This window comes from Anser cygnoides, chromosome W, assembly GCF_040182565.1.
Source record: "Anser cygnoides isolate HZ-2024a breed goose chromosome W, Taihu_goose_T2T_genome, whole genome shotgun sequence".
NCBI classification, from domain to species: domain Eukaryota; kingdom Metazoa; phylum Chordata; class Aves; order Anseriformes; family Anatidae; genus Anser; species Anser cygnoides.
In genome coordinates, this window is record NC_089911.1 from 15,603,804 (window position 1) to 15,621,642 (window position 17,839).

Sequence of the window (17,839 nt, forward strand, 5' to 3'; positions counted from 1 at the left end):
AAGACTGTTTTAAATAATCTCTAGATTAATCTAAAAGGAATCCCATAAACATGCTGCAGCCGCTTACCTTTAATATACTCGCTGGATGCGATGGAGCTGTATTTCTTGCTTTCACCTGCACTGGAAGGCTTCCCTTCCTTGTGAGGTTGTTTACTGCCCTCACTTCTGCATTGCTCTCATAAAGAGCCATCTGGAGGATGGGATTCTTCCTTCTTCTCCCGGGTTTTCTTCTGGAAACAAGGATCTAAGTATTCCAAGAAGCCTTTCACTTTCCTGATGTTTCTCCTTTTTCCTCTTTTTGTTACGCTTGCGACTGGCATTGTCAAAGTGGAGCGCAGAGAAATACAAATCATCAAGTCTGAAAGAAACATGCAAGTTAAAAAGAGAAAAAAAGATGTGGCACTTGTTGCATATAGGAAACTTTATTTATTTTACCACAGGGGATGATTTGCCGCATGTCAGCTATTTTGTGGTACTTTGTGCACATGTAACTTCCTTTAGATGCAGCAAACTTAAGCCCTCAGATTGAAGGACCATAGGTCCTGGTTGGTACACAGATCATTAACGATGGTTAGCTCTGGAATATATGCAAGTAAAAAAAAAAAATGTTTTAACCTATTCCAGAATGGTGTGCAGATGTGATTCGAACTACGTGGTCCAAAGCTAGTGCTCTGACACAATTCAGCAATAGCTTTCCTGTCTTCACTGATCAACCTAATGATCCCCAGTCATGATCCCCAGCCAGATTATGCTATCTAAATAACTTAGAAACTATGAAAAAAACCCAAAACAAAACATGAGAAGCACCCAGAAAAGAATTAGGAAAAAAAATGCTGAGTATGCTGGAATCCCTGCTTACTTGGATTCCTTCTCTCCCTGTTTATCTTCAGACTTCTTTTTCTTCTAGAACTTCTTATATTTTTTCATGTTTTCACCACCTAAAATCTCCTTTTCTGCCTTTCTGCGTTTCCTTTCTATTTCACTTTCACTACCTTCTGCATGAGCATATTGTCTTTTTCTGTTTCCTTCTTTTGCCTTTTTCTGGCGACAGTTCTCCAAATGAGCTGACACAGGTGGAAGTGCATGTCTCTCACGCGAATGCTTTCCAGAATGTTGCTGAGCTACTGAGCAACGATGTGAGTCTGCTCTGGGTGTGCTAAAGTGATGTACATCTTCCTCTCTCAAGAGGGAACCGTGAGGCCATCTGCTTTTGTAATGATAATGCTTATGTGACCTGCTGGAGTAAGTCTGAGTCAATTTGTCAAAGTCTTTATCACCGTGAGAGAACTTTCTCTCTCTACTGTCTCCTGCTGCATGAGGTGAATAGCAATCCTTGTAATATCTACATTTTTCCCATTTCCGTGGTTCATCTTGATAGTATCTTTCTCTGCTCCAACTTCTTTCCCCTTTGGAATGGTAATATCTAGTGCTATCATGTGCTGATCTTCCTCTGCTTCGAGATCTGTACTTTGAATATTTTACTGGTCTTCTGCCATTATCAGGGCTGTTCCTTTCACTATGGAAAGATCTGTACCTGCTTCCCTCCCAATACTCCTGCTTGTGACGCTTTTGCTTAACAACTTCCACACTCCGAGAGCACCTTCTCTTGCTGGAATGACCATCTTTTTGACTCTCCTTCTCTTCAGTAGGAGAATGTTCCCTCTTTCTCGGGTAATGCTCTTTGTCAGTTTTTTTTGTCTCGTCCTTTGTATCTTGGCATCTACCTGTAATAGCTAAGGAGGAAAGGTTTTTAGAACTACATTCAGTGTCAGACTTTAGAGAGGAAGTTTGCCGCAATTTCTCACCAGTCTCAGAAGACTCTTTGATGTAGAAAACGTTTTCTTTTGAAATCAGTTCATGTTCTTCTGATCTTCTTGGTTTCTCCTTGTCTCCACGGTCATCACATTGGTACTGTTCAAGGTATTCATCATTCTCAGTAGATTTCGGAGGTCCTGGGACACTGCACAAAATAAAAACACGTTTCCGTCTCCCTCCACCTGCTGCTCTGAGAAAAGAGGGGTGGGGGCGACGGGGGAACAGCCAATGTTTCTCCAGATAATGGAGAAAAATGGAAAAACATTCTATGAAGAAACACAACTTCTCCGTGAGGCACCAACCTGCATCAGAGTGATATGCACAGTGATGATCATTAGTTCTGTTCGTAACACTGGCCATACAGTACGGAATTCTACTGATTTAAATCCTTCCATTAAATAGTATTAGTAGACAGATAAAACCGCAATGAACTTCCATAAAATCTTGTCTTAATCAGACTGTGCTCATTTTACCTTATTTCCTCTGACAAGCTGTTCAACTGACTGGCTGTGAGGGATTCCATGATGACTTCTCGAGGGACTGGAGGCACAGCTCCAGGCATCTGCAATTAAAACGCACAAGTCAGCAGACAGAAAAAATACTGTTTATACCGAGGACTAGTCTTGTCAGAATTTCTACATTAAATGCTAAGCAAGACCGCTTTGGGTTGTATGCATTATCTACACTTCAAAGATAACCCCAACTCACCTCCCAAAATCTACTTTATGAAACTTAAGAATTTTGATCTCAGCTCAGCTTAAGCTGACAAGTTCTAATGTCAGCTCAGCTCTGCAAATTCTAATGGGATAATATCACAAAGTGTTACAATCAAATTTGTGCTGTGTTTTCTCAGCATTTCACCTGAATTAGGAACATGATAAACACTCCCGAATACATCATAGGTGAGAAATTCTCGATGGAGCAAACTACTATGTTTCAAGCAATCCATTTGTTTTAGAAAAGAACATCTCAGAAGGTTTAACAGGTTCAACTTGGCAAGTGGAATCATCAAGTTTCAGTCCGTTTTCTTCAGATTCATTAACTAAACTAATAGCACCGTTCAGTGGAACAGTTTTTGGCAGCTCATGCTGGGATCTTCCTTCATCAGCATTCTGACAGGAAGAATGGGAATTCTGCAATGTACGGACTACCTTTCCAACCAAAATTCCACATTGCATTGCAATTCCTTTTAAATAAGCCCTTTGACTCCTCCTCAGATTTTCCTGAAGATTCTGCACCGTAAGGGACTGTGTTATCAGAACTGAGTTTAGGATTTCCATTCACTGTTGGCTCCACAAAAATTTCAGCAGAAACTCTTTTTTTTTTTTTTTTTTTTTTGTATTTGCTTCATTTGCTTTACCGACTTTGTGATTGTGGATGAAGGAACAGCCTTGTAGAGATCTTCATCCTCCACAGCACTGCTAAGACAGTCAGGCTGTGACACAGTCTGACGAGCAGGCAATTCATTGTGAATACTGATGGTGATCTTCTGGTTTTTTGACGTATCAGTAATTGAAGGCCTGGTTATCGCCTGTTTTTGAACACAGGCCATTGGTGGTGCTGAAGATGGCCTTTTTAGGGTGACACCAGTGGTATTTGCATCCTCTTTTATGGATCCATTTCCATTTAAACGACTTGAATTCTGTATTTAAAAAGAAGAAATTGCAAGATGGATTAATGCAAACACTGCATTTAACATTTTTAAACATGTCATTCTCCTACTAAGTATTTCTACAAATGGTCTTAACACCTAAAAAGCAAAAAACACTGCCCTTTAAAGATAAATGCAAGTCCCATAAGTGCATTTAATTCCTGCTTTTGGTTTACTGCATATTGATATCAAATTAACATCATTTTTGAAAACCATCCAAACAACTTAACATTACCTAAAGCTATTCCCAAATATATTGCTTTTCCCCTTTAAACATACCCCAAAAAGCCTGGAATAATTGTTCTGGTGCTCAGGAATAAGACAATTTGGTTTCCCTGTCTTAGCTAAAATGACGTCGATAGGAAAAACAAGTCCTCTTTTAAATGATTCGAGGATTACTACACTCTACTTAAATTGTCAAAGAGTGTAGCTCTCTGTGCTTTACAAAGCTGTCTAGGAGGTATAAATAATGGAGTCGCATGGCTGCGCAATTTAGCAGTAACCACTGTTTGAATGACTCTGGCCGTAGCATGAGGGCTGTGAAGGAAGCTGCAGCGTGGGAAGGAAAACAAAACGAAGATGCCAAAAACCAAACAAAAAACCCCACACCAAATCCCAAACCCACTATCTGTTTGGTGCCATTATCTGCCCTCCCGCTTCCCTAAATTGCCTTAATCATATGAGGAGGAAGTCGTGGTCCCAGAAATCCAGCCTGCTTACTGTTAGCCCCCCGCTGACCAGGGGGGAACGAACAGGGATAAGATGGTGCTGCTAAGTGAAAAGCACGTTCTCCGAGCGTCAAATCATAGCGCCTTCAGAAAAGAGCAGTGATCTCAGTTTAGTTTTTCTTTCAGCCTACTCTTGGATTAAATCCCATCCTATAATTTTATAGGAGCAGTTCATACGATATGGAAGCCTTCTCTACAGAAGACTTAGCCAAGACTACAAACTGAAAAGTAGGTAACAGTCTTCCTACTATGACTATCACTTTCAGAGCGATAATTCATTCTTACACCACAGATGACCTTCATTTCTCTCCTTCTCTAAATTAGCCAGCTACAGATAACACATATACAGCAATTTACACAAGTGCTGCAGTTTAAGGCCAAGCAACAAAAGATAATAAATGACAGAGAATTTCAGGTTAGACAGAACTGAATTAGATAAACAATAATCTTTTCCTGGGAGAGAAAGAAAAACACTTGCAAAAAGAAAAGTATCAATAACAGGAGAGTAAATCTCTTCTGAACACATTTTAATATTTGTTATTACCTGATATAAAAAAGTAAGTAAGCTTGCTGACCAAGAACTCTTTTAATGTCAGTACGGACTACTTTTGCATCATTCATCTGATACCAAAGTCCATTACCAGCCTGCAAATAAAGACAACGATATCTTTAGATGAATTGCATGTTTTCCAAATGAAATCACAGATAGGAATAAAATACACACGTGTCAAATAAACATATAATGAAATCTTTTTCCCTAGAAACAGTACTACTAGTAACACTTTAACTGGTTTGCCAGCACAACTTTTACCCTGTTAGAAATGATGTTGACTTCTACCTTCATGTATCATACATAGTGTCCTGTGCGACAGTTGATACCATGATGCACCAGCACCGCTTATAAGGTGTAGATGAGTGGTTCTCCACTTGATTGAGACATGTAGGCTCGGAGGTCCAAATACTCAGGATATTTTACCTCCTAAAGAGAGACCAAGAAGATAGAAAAATTATATCAGAGTACTTCGTGGACTAGGCAGAGAAAAACACTTTCAAAAAACAGAGACTGGAATTATATGAATATATCTCTTGATTCACTAAAAATAAGTCTTCCCATAAGCAACGTTTAATACTAGAAGTTCCAGAGAACTGTTTTCTGACGAATTAGCCTTCTCAGAGGAAAGTATATGCTTCTTGTCAAGCAGGAACTTTACTGATATTAAGAGAAAGAATAAGCCACAGTCGTTAGTCTACAATTATTGTCTGAAAATATTAACAACTTTCAGCTTTGGGGGATGTCCCATTACATGATGACAAAGTTGCATTACAGCGGTAAATATACCTTGTTGATCTTTCCACCTGTGAAATCTGCAAATCTTTTCAGTAATATTGTGAGAACGTTGGAAGAACGGTGTATGGTAAATCTCTTGGATGCAGGAACCATCTTTTTACACCTCAAAAACAAGCAGAGGCAAGTGTTTGAAAGCATCTTCTTTTTCGCCCCCAAAACAAACTCATTTCAATGTCTCACGCATGCTTATGCTATTTGAATAATATTTACTTGCCTAATATGTTTGTTTTTTTCTTTTCATAAACCCATGCACTGCATGTCACGTTTGTTAATACAGAGAAGAAGGTAAGTTTTCCCAACAACTCAGAGCATAGCGGGAACAGGAATCTCTCACGAAAGCGTATTACCAGGGAGTTATAAAATATAAAAAAATATATTAAAAGTGAGTTATATGTAAGACTAATAACAGTTATCAGCAATGGAAAAAGTACTGTACATGTGCAAGGCCTTTCCTTTTAAACTCACAAAAAGACGGAAAATTCTGGCTTTATGTGTGACTGAACCGATCGCACCTCAAAGAGCACATTAAGGAAGGACCATGCAATTCAGATGTGAGGTGCTATTACAGTTCTTTCTCTTCCTCAGACATCAGTTATGAGAATCCTGAATACACTGCATGTTGCTTTCTAGGATCCGCAGGCTAAGACGAACCTGGGATTAAATTGCTTTAATAACCTACTGGACGCTCTGGATTCAACACCCTAATTTCCTTAGTTTCCAAAAACAAGAAGTGGATACTGCATTTTTCATTTAGAGGGGTCAGGCATGAATCCTACAGAACTGAGCCGGGCACTCTGTGCTTTTCTGAGGGGATGTTTGACTAACAACTTGTTTTGCCAAACCATCTTAGACAAAAGTTCAATTGTTTCTCACATACGTAGAAACATCAAAACAGACATAAAATTCTTTCAGCTTAAACCCAATGCAAATTTGGAGACTCTTTACATGGCTTCCATCAGCGCATTCCTCTATATTCTTAAACCTATAATAGCAGGGAAGAAAAGAAAAAGACAAAAAAAAAAAAACAAAAAGTAAAAAAAAAAGCTGGATTTTTTTTTTGTAGGTCAAAAACTGTAGAGTAGCATTAAGAAAACGTGTGTTGCCAAGATTGTACAGGCCAACTCCAACACTTTGTGTTTCTTGCCAATCCATACGTATCTTCTCAGGTGGAAAAAGAATCCTTTGTGGCGGAGCAATTCCATCATTAACAACTGCAAGAAAGTTATATTTAAAAAGAGATTTTGTTTGTTTGTTTCTAAGAAAGGCATCAGGTATATATAGGTATAGTAAATATGTAAAGTATATATAGGTATAGTAAAAATACTATTCTGCGGGAGCACCTAGAGGAACTAGCTACAATCCAAAACAGAAAAACTTATTGCAGACAGCTTTAATACCGCCAAATTCAAATTGGCTGGTCAACACAACGTTTTGGGAAAAAAAAGTTTAGTCAACCATTTTAATTTTTCTAAGGCAAGGCTAACTGCCATCCTGTTTTTAGTATCTAACGCCAAGTTCCTCTCCATCTATAATCTTTAACCTGATTACCTCAACTACTGCTTTTTTCCTTATTATAACTTAAACCACAAACTTAGACTTGAAATTATATGGTAATAAATGCAAGGACAATGTAAAAACAAATAACTAGGAATGACGGTACCCCTACAAATATCAGATCTTTTCCTGAGCAATGTTAGCATTCAAAAACCTGTGAATAATGGAAGCTGTGAATAGCAACAATCAAACACTTTTCTTTGCAAAACAGAAAAGACACGGATGAATCTGTGCATTACAAAATGCTCCCCATATTTCTCTGTCGACTGTAAATATATCAAAATTAATTTCTGTAACGTCAGTCACTTCAGTTGCCTTAGGGGAATCGCTTTGGAAGTCTTTATTCACAGTAGTCCCGTTCTCTATCAGTGCAACAAGTAAGAACTGCATTTTCTACTTTTGTTTTGAAGAAAACGGAGGCAGGATAAAGCGCACGCTTACTTAGATCTCTTTGGGCATGTTGTGGTTTAACCCGGCTGGCAGCTAAACACCACACAGCCGTTCGCTCACCCTCCCCCCTCCCTCTCTGGGATGGGGGAGAGAAACGGGAAAGTGAAGCCAGTGAGTTGAGATAAAGACAGTTTATTAAGACAGGAATATAATAATAACAATAATAATAATAGTGATAATGATAATAGTATTAATAATAATAATGTGTAAGAAACAAGTGATGCACAATGCAATTGCTCACCACCCGCTGACCGATGCCCAGCCTATCCCCGAGCAGCCGGCCCCCCACCCCGGCCAGCCACCCCTATATATTGTTTAGCATGACGTCAGATGGTATGGAATACCCCTTTGGCCAGTTTGGGTCAGCTGTCCTGGGTCTGTCCCCTCCCAGCTCCTGCTGCACCCCTAGCCTGCCCGCTGGCAGGACAGAGCGAGAAGCTGAAAAGTCCTTGGCCTGGTGTAAACACTGCTCTGCAACAATTAAAACATCAGCATGTTATCAGCGCTCTTCTCATCCTAATCCAAAACATAGCACCCTACCAGCTACTATGAGGAAAATTAACTCTGTCCTAACTGGAACCAGGACAGGGCAAAAGGCTTAGAATTTTCAGAGGGTCTACAATAAATAGCACCTCCACATCCTTGGGCCACGGAGACTTGGCTTGAATCTTCTGCAGGTGGTATCCGGCCCCAGTTTGCGGTGCGTGACATCAGTTTTTTAGTACTCGGTTTCTTGGATTTGCCAGACCGCCTTGAAGATGGCTTTTTAGAATTTGAAGATTTGGGCTTGTTAACCGTGGTCATTGTTCTCATCTGCGACAGAGACAAAGGTTCTGGTTGACGTAAGAATACCAAGAAGCATTCCAAGAAGAAAAGAGTAGTAGAAGTCCTGTCACTTAATCTCAAAGAAACAGCCTTTAAGAACTAAATTGCTGGTATGAATGATTTAAAAGGAATCCCCAAACTAAACACACAAAGTAAAAATTTCCATCCAAACTCTATCAGTATTACTTTTAGCTTCTGCAGAACTAGTGGCTGATGCCATTTCTTTCACTTTCGTAGGATTTTAATCCATTACAACTCTGGAGTCTTTTTAATATAAAAATGTAAATGACATTCTCTGAGGGGAATCAGTTATTTATTGCATTTTTGGAGCTTTGCAATTATCTATTAATTATTACCTATTATCTAATAGATAATGGTTGTGATTTATATATAATTGTTGCTCGCGTTAGCAATGGAACACTATTACTTTACTGCCTGCGCTTTTCTGTTTCGTGTGCACAAAGGTACCTGCATTTCGCTGCTACTTTACTTCTGTCTTTCCAGGGCTCGCCCTCTACCGCACTGTCTACTGCACCAGTCATGATGGGTTTGTTGTGATTCTATAATGAGCCTAGCTTTTGAATACACTTTTTCTGGGCGTCACTTTGTGATAGCAAGTTAATTTGTGAGGGCTTATCACTTATGACCTGCTGCTCGGTAGGTACACGCTTGGCCTCTGTTAAGCAGAGAGTCAATCACAGCTTAAGATTTTGTCCAAGATGCCATTCACGAAACTGAGTTTAACCTTGACATAACTGAGTTTAACCTTTAAACCTGAAGCTTCGTTAAAGAATAAAGCAGCACCCAAGCGAGGAAATAGAAGTTAATCGTCACTTTACCCTGAAACGCACGTAACGCCAGTGAGCTATTCTGTGCTGGCAGGATCGCTGCCGGGATGGCCGACGAGGCGGCGGGCACAGGGGGCCACAGGTCCTGCTCCCCGGGGCCACAGGTCCTGTCACAGGGGGCTGCCGGGGGTCTCCAGGCGCCGGGAACAGCGGCAACAGCGGGGACAGAGGGGACAGCAGCGACAGCAGCCGCCACCTCAGCCGAGGCCGTCTCCACAACTGCCACGACGGCCTCGGAACGCCGCCCAACTCGGAGCTCCAGCGTGACGCCTTTTTAACCTGGCCGCGGTGCTCACGGCTACAAGCAGAGCGTTTCCTCCGGTGTGTCTTTACTGTCGGTGCCGGATCGGCCCTCACCCCGAGCTCTCCCTGCCGGGAGGGCTTTGCGGTTGGGGTTTCCCTCCCGCCGCCGCCGCGGGCAGGCCCCGCGCGCAAGGTGTCCGCGCTGGGGAGCAGCACGTCGCCCGCGGCGAGAGCCCGAGGGCGCGACACTAAAAAGCCCCGACACGAAAAAGCCCCGACGTGCGGGCGAGGCGGCGGGGAGACGGCTCTGAGGGAGCCGCCGCTTCGCCCCGCCGTCCTCCTCCCCTCCCGGGCCGCCCCGCCGAGCCCCGTGCGCCTCAGGTGCTGCCCTGAGAGGGCGCTCGGGCACTGGGACAGCTGCCCAGGGCAGTGGTCATGGCACCGAGCCTGACGGGGGTCAAGAAGTGTTTGAACGATGCTCTCAGACGTAGGGTCTGCTTTTGGGGTGGTCCTGTGTGGAGCCAGGAGTTGGACTCGGGGATTATTGTGAGTCCTTTCCACCTTGGGATGTTCTCTGATTCTAGGTCAGCAATCCATTATCTGATGAGAGGTGTGGAGTCATTCAAAGGGAAGAGAGAACAAAACACTTCTAGTTTTCAGAAGCGGGTATTTGGTAACCAAAACGATGATTCCTTTTCTTCTAGAGCAAGTAGCAGCAGGGATCCGCTTTACAATATGCTGGCAACAAGGAAACGAAGAATTGCAAACAAGACATAGGACTTGATCAGCAGCTTGTATACATGCATCAACTTATAAATGAGCACACAGCTGAGCGATAATGCAAAAATTGGACAAACTAAGTGAAGACGTTAACTGTAAATTTTATAGGTATACACTTTACTATGACGTAAGAACTTGGCAAGACCTTTCAGGGAAAAGAGTTGTTGGCATGTAATTTGAAGTAAGCTTCAAATCCCAGAGGATGACTTTGTTGGAACTTTATTCAGCTGAAAACGTGGAAGCCTTGCTTCTGCTTGTGTTAGTTACAGCTCCAGTTTACTTTGGTTGGGAGGGAAGGCATTCCAGGCTAATGTGCTGTACCTGTTCCTTCAGCTCATTGTCCATAAACGGAGGAGCAAATGAAATTATTTGAATCTCCATTAAATGCAGCACTACAAAGTGGAGTAGAGGGCGATCTAGCACTTAAATTTTCTGTAAGCAGGAAACCCAACAGAATCTCAACAACAGTTTTCAAATCTTGTCCTGCAGTAAATGACCAGCTAAGTGACATTTAGAGTATGTGCTCCTACGTTAGATGGAAATAGCTTTTCCTCTTCAGAAGTGCAACTGAGTGGTGGACTGGCAGCTGCGTAGGGAACTAGTTGTGCCAAAGGGTTTGTGTTGAATGCACAGAAAAATATGCAGGTCCCAACAGGAAAGGATTGTCTGTAGGCATCACACTGAGTACAGATGTTGTCCGCGGGTTCATGCCCAGTGCACCGCGCCAATAAGCACCCCGAGTCGGAAAGCACACGAAGGTCTTTTAATTACATAATTAATTACAGAACTCTGCAGAGTCAGGTACTTGGCTATCTTTCGCAAAGCAAAAACACCTCTGACTCGAATCACCGTCATTGGTTCTGACAAGACTAGTCCTCAAGAATTCAAGTCATTTAAATGGAAATGGATCCATAAAAGAGGATGCAAATACCACTGGTGTCACCCTAAAAAGGCCATCTTCAGCACCACCAATGGCCTGTGTTCAAAAACAGGCGATTACCAGGCCTTCAATTACTGATACGTCAGAAAACCAGAAGATCACCATCAGTATTCACAATGAATTGCCTGCTCGTCAGACTGTGTCACAGCCTGACTGTCTTAGCAGTGCTGTGGAGGATGAAGATCTCTACAAGGCTGTTCCTTCATCCACAATCACAAAGTCGGTAAAGCAAATGGAGCAAATACAAAAAAAAAAAAAAAAAAGAGTTTCTGCTGAAATCTTTGTGGAGCCAACAGTGAATGGAAATCCTAAACTCAGCTCTGATAATACAGTCCCTTACGGTGCAGAATCTTCAGGAAAATCTGAGGAGGAGTCAAAGGGCTTATTTAAAAGGAATTGCAATGCAATGTGGAATTCTGGTTGGAAAGGTAGTCTGTACATTGCAGAATTCCCATTCTTCCTGTCAGAATGCTGATGAAGGAAGATCCCAGCATGAGCTGCCAAAAACTGTTCCACTGAACGGTGCTATTAGTTTAATTAATGAATCTGAAGAAAACGGACTGAAACTTGATGATTCCACTTGCCAAGTTGAACCTGTTAAACCTTCTGAGATGTTCTTTTCTAAAACAAATGGATTGCTTGAAACATAGTAGTTTGCTCCATCGAGAATTTCTCACCTATGATGTATTCGGGAGTGTTTATCATGTTCCTAATTCAGGTGAAATGCTGAGAAAACACAGCACAAATTTGATCGTAACACTTTGAGATATTATGCCATTAGAATTTGCAGAGCTGAGCTGACATTAGAACTTGTCAGCTTAAGCTGAGCTGAGATCAAAATTCTTAAGTTTCATAAAGTAGATTTTGGGAGGTGAGTTGGGGTTATCTTTGAAGTGTAGATAATGCATACAACCCAAAGCGGTCTTGCTTAGCATTTAATGTAGAAATTCTGACAAGACTAGTCCTCAGTATAAACAGAATTTTTTCTGTCTGCTGACTTGTGCGTTTTAATTGCAGATGCCTGGAGCTATACCTCCAGTCCCTCGAGAAGTCATCATGGAATCCCTCACAGCCAGCCAGTTGAACAGCTTGTCAGAGGAAATAAGGTAAAATGAGCACAGTCTGATTAAGACAAGATTTTATGGAAGTTCATTGCGGTTCTATCTGTCTACTAATACTATTAAAGGGAAGGATTTAAATCAGTAGAATTCCGTACTGTATGGGCAGTGTTACGAACAGAACTAATGATCAGCACTGTGCATATCACTCTGATGCAGGTTGGTGCCTCACGGAGAACTTGTGTTTCTTCATAGAATGTTTTTCCATTTTTCTCCATTATCTGGAGAAACATTGGCTGTTCCCCCGTCGCCCCCACCCCTCTTTTCTCAGAGCAGCAGGTGGAGGGAGACGGAAACGTGTTTTTATTTTGTGCAGTGTCCCGGGACCTCCGAAATCTACTGAGAATGATGAATACCTTGAACAGTACCAATGTGATGACCGTGGAGACAAGGAGAAACCAAGAAGATCAGAAGAACATGAACTGATTTCAAAAGAAAATGCTTTCTACATCAAAGAGTCTTCTGAGACTGGTGAGAAATTGCGGCAAACTTCCTCTCTAAAGTCTGACACTGAATGTAGTTCTAAAAACCTTTCCTCCTTAGCTATTACAGATAGATGCCAAGATACAAAGGACGAGACAAAAAAAACTGACAAAGAGCATTACCCGAGAAAGAGGGAACATTCTCCTACTGAAGAGAAGGAGAGTCAAAAAGATGGTCATTCCAGCAAGAGAAGGTGCTCTCGGAGTGCGGAAGTTGTTAAGCAAAAGCGTCACAAGCAGGAGTATTGGGAGGGAAGCAGGTACAGATCTTTCCATAGTGAAAGGAACAGCCCTGATAATGGCAGAAGACCAGTAAAATATTCAAAGTACAGATCTCGAAGCAGAGGAAGATCAGCACATGATAGCACTAGATATTACCATTCCAAAGGGGAAAGAAGTTGGAGCAGAGAAAGATACTATCAAGATGAACCACGGAAATGGGAAAAATGTAGATATTACAAGGATTACTATTCACCTCATGCAGCAGGAGCCAGTAGAGAGAGAGAGTTCTCTCACGGTGATAAAGACTTTGACAAATTGACTCAGACTTACTCCAGCAGGTCACATAAGCGTTATCATTACAAAAGCAGATGGCCTCACGGTTCCCTCTTGAGAGAGGAAGATGTACATCACTTTAGCACACCCAGAGCAGACTCACATCGTTGCTCAGTAGCTCAGCAACATTCTGGAAAACATTCGCGTGAGAGACATGCACTTCCACCTGTGTCAGCTCATTTGGAGAACTGTCGCCAGAAAAAGGCAAAAGAAGGAAACAGAAAAAGACAATATGCTCATGCAGAAGGTAGTGAAAGTGAAATAGAAAGGAAACGCAGAAAGGTAGAAAAGGAGCTTTTAGGTGGTGAAAACATGAAAAAATATAAGAAGTTCTAGAAGAAAAAGAAGTCTGAAGATAAACAGGGAGAGAAGGAATCCAAGTAAGCAGGGATTCCAGCATACTCAGCATTTTTTTTCCTAATTCTTTTCTGGGTGCTTCTCATGTTTTGTTTTGGGTTTTTTTCATAGTTTCTAAGTTATTTAGATAGCATAATCTGGCTGGGGATCATGACTGGGGATCATTAGGTTGATCAGTGAAGACAGGAAAGATATTGCTGAATTGTGTCAGAGCACTAGCTTTGGACCACGTAGTTCGAATCACATCTGCACACCATTCTGGATTAGGTTAAAACATTTTTTTTTTTACTTGCACATATTCCAGAGCTAACCATCGTTAATGATCTGTGTACCAACCAGGACCTATGGTCCTTCAATCTGAGGGCTTAAGTTTGCTGTATCTAAAGGAAGTTACATGTGCACAAAGTACCACAAAATAGCTGACATGCGGCAAATCATCCCCTGTGGTAAAATAAATAAAGTTTCCTATATGCAACAAGTGCCACATCTTTTTTTCTCTTTTTAACTTGCATGTTTCTTTCAGACTTGATGATTTGTATTTCTCTGCGCTCCACTTTGACAATGCCAGTCGCAAGCGTAACAAAAAGAGGAAAAAGGAGAAACATCAGGAAAGTGAAAGGCTTCTTGGAATACTTAGATCCTCGTTTCCAGAAGAAAACCCGGGAGAAGAAGGAAGAATCCCATCCTCCAGATGGCTCTTTATGAGAGCAATGCAGAAGTGAGGGCAGTAAACAACCTCACAAGGAAGGGAAGCCTTCCAGTGCAGGTGAAAGCAAGAAATACAGCTCCATCGCATCCAGCGAGTATATTAAAGGTAAGCGGCTGCAGCATGTTTATGGGATTCCTTTTAGATTAATCTAGAGATTATTTAAAACAGTCTTTAAATGCTTGATGACTGAACAGTCTGCTGGATATTAAAATATGTTTTGAAAAATATGTTTCAAGTGTTGTTTTTTCAGCTATGTGGGGAGAACAAATACAGTGGCTATGAATATTTTGGCTATTATTCAGAACAGCATGTGGAGGGATATGTAAAATATGTAATATGTAAAAATCCAGCTTTTTTTCTACTTTTTGGTGGTTTTTTTTTTTTTTTGTCTTTTTCTTTTTTTCCCTGCTATTATAGGTTTAAGAATATAGAGGAATGCGCTGATGGAAGCCATGTAAAGAGTCTCCAAATTTGCATTGGGTTTAAGCTGAAAGAATTTTATGTCTGCACAAATTATGATACTGTCATACTTCTTTGTTGTTCTACCTCAATATACATCTAATTGTTAGACTGCTGGATTTGTTCCCAGTATTGATGACAAAGCCCACTATAGATGCTGTCTGCGTTACTGGAAAATGATTTGTTTCAAAGTAAAATGACTTCCAGGTGAGGTAAATGCTGAGCATGCTCTTCCTGCCTCCTTCTTCACAGTGCTCATAGTAGATCGCTTACGTATGTATTAGTCAGATTCTCTTATAAACTCCTAGTGCGTCTCTGGAATTTTGAATTTACAGTGACTTTACGCTCTTCTCTCTCGCTCCTCTAGGCGGTTTCATCTGTTACCAGAGCTCTAGAACTATTTGTGAAACCTGAAGAGCCGGATGGAGAGAATTGCTACAAATGTAGCGAGTAAGATTATTACTAATTATGTCTTAATACTAGATATTAGTTTTACGTATTGCATGACTTAGAGCATAAGTTATCTTTTAACTTCATTTAGAAATAAGGAGACGCAGCTTTGTTGTTGTTGTTGTTGTTGTTGCTTCATTTTGTAGTAGTGGTGAGCTGAAGCAAGGAGCTATGGAGAATGATTTGGAGTGGAAGGCAGCAGCAGGTTCCTGTGAGTTGAGAATGTGAGCTGGCTCTGTGGTAATTAATGTTAGCAGCCTGTGCTGGCTCACTAAGCAGCGTCTTGCACAGCTCTTGAACTGTGAAACCTGTCGATGTGGACTAATGTCTGAAATGAGCTCCCTTAAGCCTAACCCGTGCACAGGGAAAGCCTGTTGAGTTCAGGCGCTCTCTATGCTGATCAATATGTAAGATGTTTCTACGTATGTGAGAAACAATTGAACTTTTGTATAAGATGGTTTGGCAAAACAAGTTGTTAGTCAAACATCCCCTCAGAAAAGCACAGAGTGCCCGGCTCAGTTCTGTAGGATTCATGCCTGACCCCTCTAAATGAAAAATGCAGTATCCACTTCTTGTTGTTGGAAACTAAGGAAATTAGGGTGTTGAATCAAGAGCGTCCAGTAGGTTATTAAAGCAATTTAATCCCAGGTTCGTCTTAGCCTGCGGATCCTAGAAAGCAACATGCAGTGTATTCAGGATTCTCATAACTGATGTCTGAGGAAGAGAAAGAACTGTAATAGCACCTCACATCTGAATTGCATGGTCCTTCCTTAATGTGCTCTTTGAGGTGAGATCGGTTCAGTCACACATAAAGCCAGAATTTTCCGCCTTTTTGTGAGTTTAAAAGGAAAGGCCTTGCACATGTACAGTACTTTTTCCATTGCTGATAACTGTTATTAGTCTTATATGTAACTCATTTTTAATATATTTTTTTATATTTTATAACTCCCTGGTAATAGGCTTTCGTGAGAGATTCCTGTTCCCGCTATGCTCTGAGTTGTTGGGAAAACTTACCTTCTTCTCTGTATTAACAAACGTGACATGCAGTGCATGGGTTTATGAAAAGAAAAAAACAAATAAATTATGCAAGTAAATATCATTCAAATAGCATAAGCATGCGTGAGACATTGAAACGAGTTTGTTTTGGGGGCGAAAATGAAGATGCTTTCAAACACTTGTCTCTGCTTGTTTTTAAGGTGTAAAAAGATGGTTCCTGCATCCAAGAGATTTACCATACACCGTTCTTCCAACGTTCTCACAATATCACTGAAAAGATTTGCAGATTTCACAGGTGGAAAGATCAACAAGGTATATTTACCGCTGTAATGCAACTTTGTCATCATGTAATGGGACATCCCCCAAAGCTGAAAGTTGTTAATATTTTCAGACAATATTTCAGTATGGTTACACAGCTGCTAACCTAATGACTTGAGTCTTCTGCTCTGCAACTTCACGTTTTGTTTTCAAGCAGTGCATACATCAGTTTAGGCTTTGGACAAGGAGATTTGTAATGCAAATAGTGATAAACCAGAATCAGTGCTACTGACGAGCGTAATGGTGAAATGCAGCAAATCAAGTATTCCTGGAGAACTGCGAGATTACAAAACCAATAAGCCATGAAGCACTTTTTTTTTTTTTAATCAATTCTTATATGCTGAAATAACACCTTCAAGAAAATCTGTTTATCTAGCCAGGCGACGGTGTCTACCTGTAAGCACAAAGGAAATGCCTTGAGAGTTCGTTTGCTGTATTTGAAGTTTTTATACCCTGCAGAAATAATTATTTAGAGTAACATGTAACTGAGGAGATTGTAGCAGGAAGTATATTATTTCTAGCATTAAATTGCATTTTTAACATTACATTTTTAACAATGATCGATACAGAGTATTTGTCATGCAAATCACCTGTGTACACCAAGTAATACTTATTTCAATATATATCTGTACAGTATTTACATTTTATATTTAAACTCTAACTCGAAACATTTTCCAAGAAAATACAGAAATAAAACTGGTAAGCCGCAAGTCTTAATCTGCAGCATTTGGTCTACAACAGACCTGGCTTTTCCAGCAAGCATATCTACATAGATATGTCACAAATCTTAAAAAAATAGGCATTGTTTTTATCTATGAAGCATTATAAATGCTGCTTGGTTTATAAAGCTTCAGTTTTGTACCCATTTAAAACTGTTCAAAATTTTAAGTGATTTAGAGCTTACTTTGTCAGAATATTTTAAAATTTAAGTCAGTCCAGGGGAGTTTAACTGTTATATACAGTTCTCTCCCTAGATTGCACTGGCAACGGGGCAGCAATTTAATGCTAGAAATAATATACTTCCTGCTACAATCTCCTCAGTTACATGTTACTCTAAATAATTATTTCTGCAGGGTATAAGAACTTCAAATACAGCAAACGAACTCTCAAGGCATTTCCTTTCTGCTTACAGGTAGACACCGTCGCCTGGCTAGATAAACAGATTTTCTTGAAGGTGTTATTTCAGCATATAAGAATTGATTAAAAAAAAAAA

The 17,839-nt window shown here is 40.7% G+C and overlaps 2 protein-coding genes across 3 annotated transcripts in view; one reads left to right on the forward strand and one right to left on the reverse strand.

Moving 5' to 3' along the window:
• The window catches only part of LOC136788689 (ubiquitin carboxyl-terminal hydrolase 42-like), a 29,550-nt gene extending 15,821 nt beyond the window's left edge, over nucleotides 1–13,729 (forward strand). For both annotated transcript variants that reach the window (XM_066987309.1, XM_066987310.1), the window contains 2 exons: nucleotides 12,200–12,288; nucleotides 12,617–13,729. In XM_066987309.1, coding sequence (XP_066843410.1) covers nucleotides 12,200–12,288; nucleotides 12,617–13,673 — 1,146 coding nt within the window. In that variant the 3' untranslated portion in view covers nucleotides 13,674–13,729. The remainder of the gene's footprint in view (nucleotides 1–12,199; nucleotides 12,289–12,616) is intronic.
• Nucleotides 856–3,947, reverse strand: LOC136788536 (ubiquitin carboxyl-terminal hydrolase 42-like). The gene is given in 5 exon segments (XM_066987096.1): nucleotides 856–1,960; nucleotides 2,746–2,985; nucleotides 2,987–3,142; nucleotides 3,144–3,457; nucleotides 3,912–3,947. Coding segments are annotated over 5 exon segments (1,851 nt in total).
• Nucleotides 13,730–17,839: the final 4,110 nt, after the last annotated feature.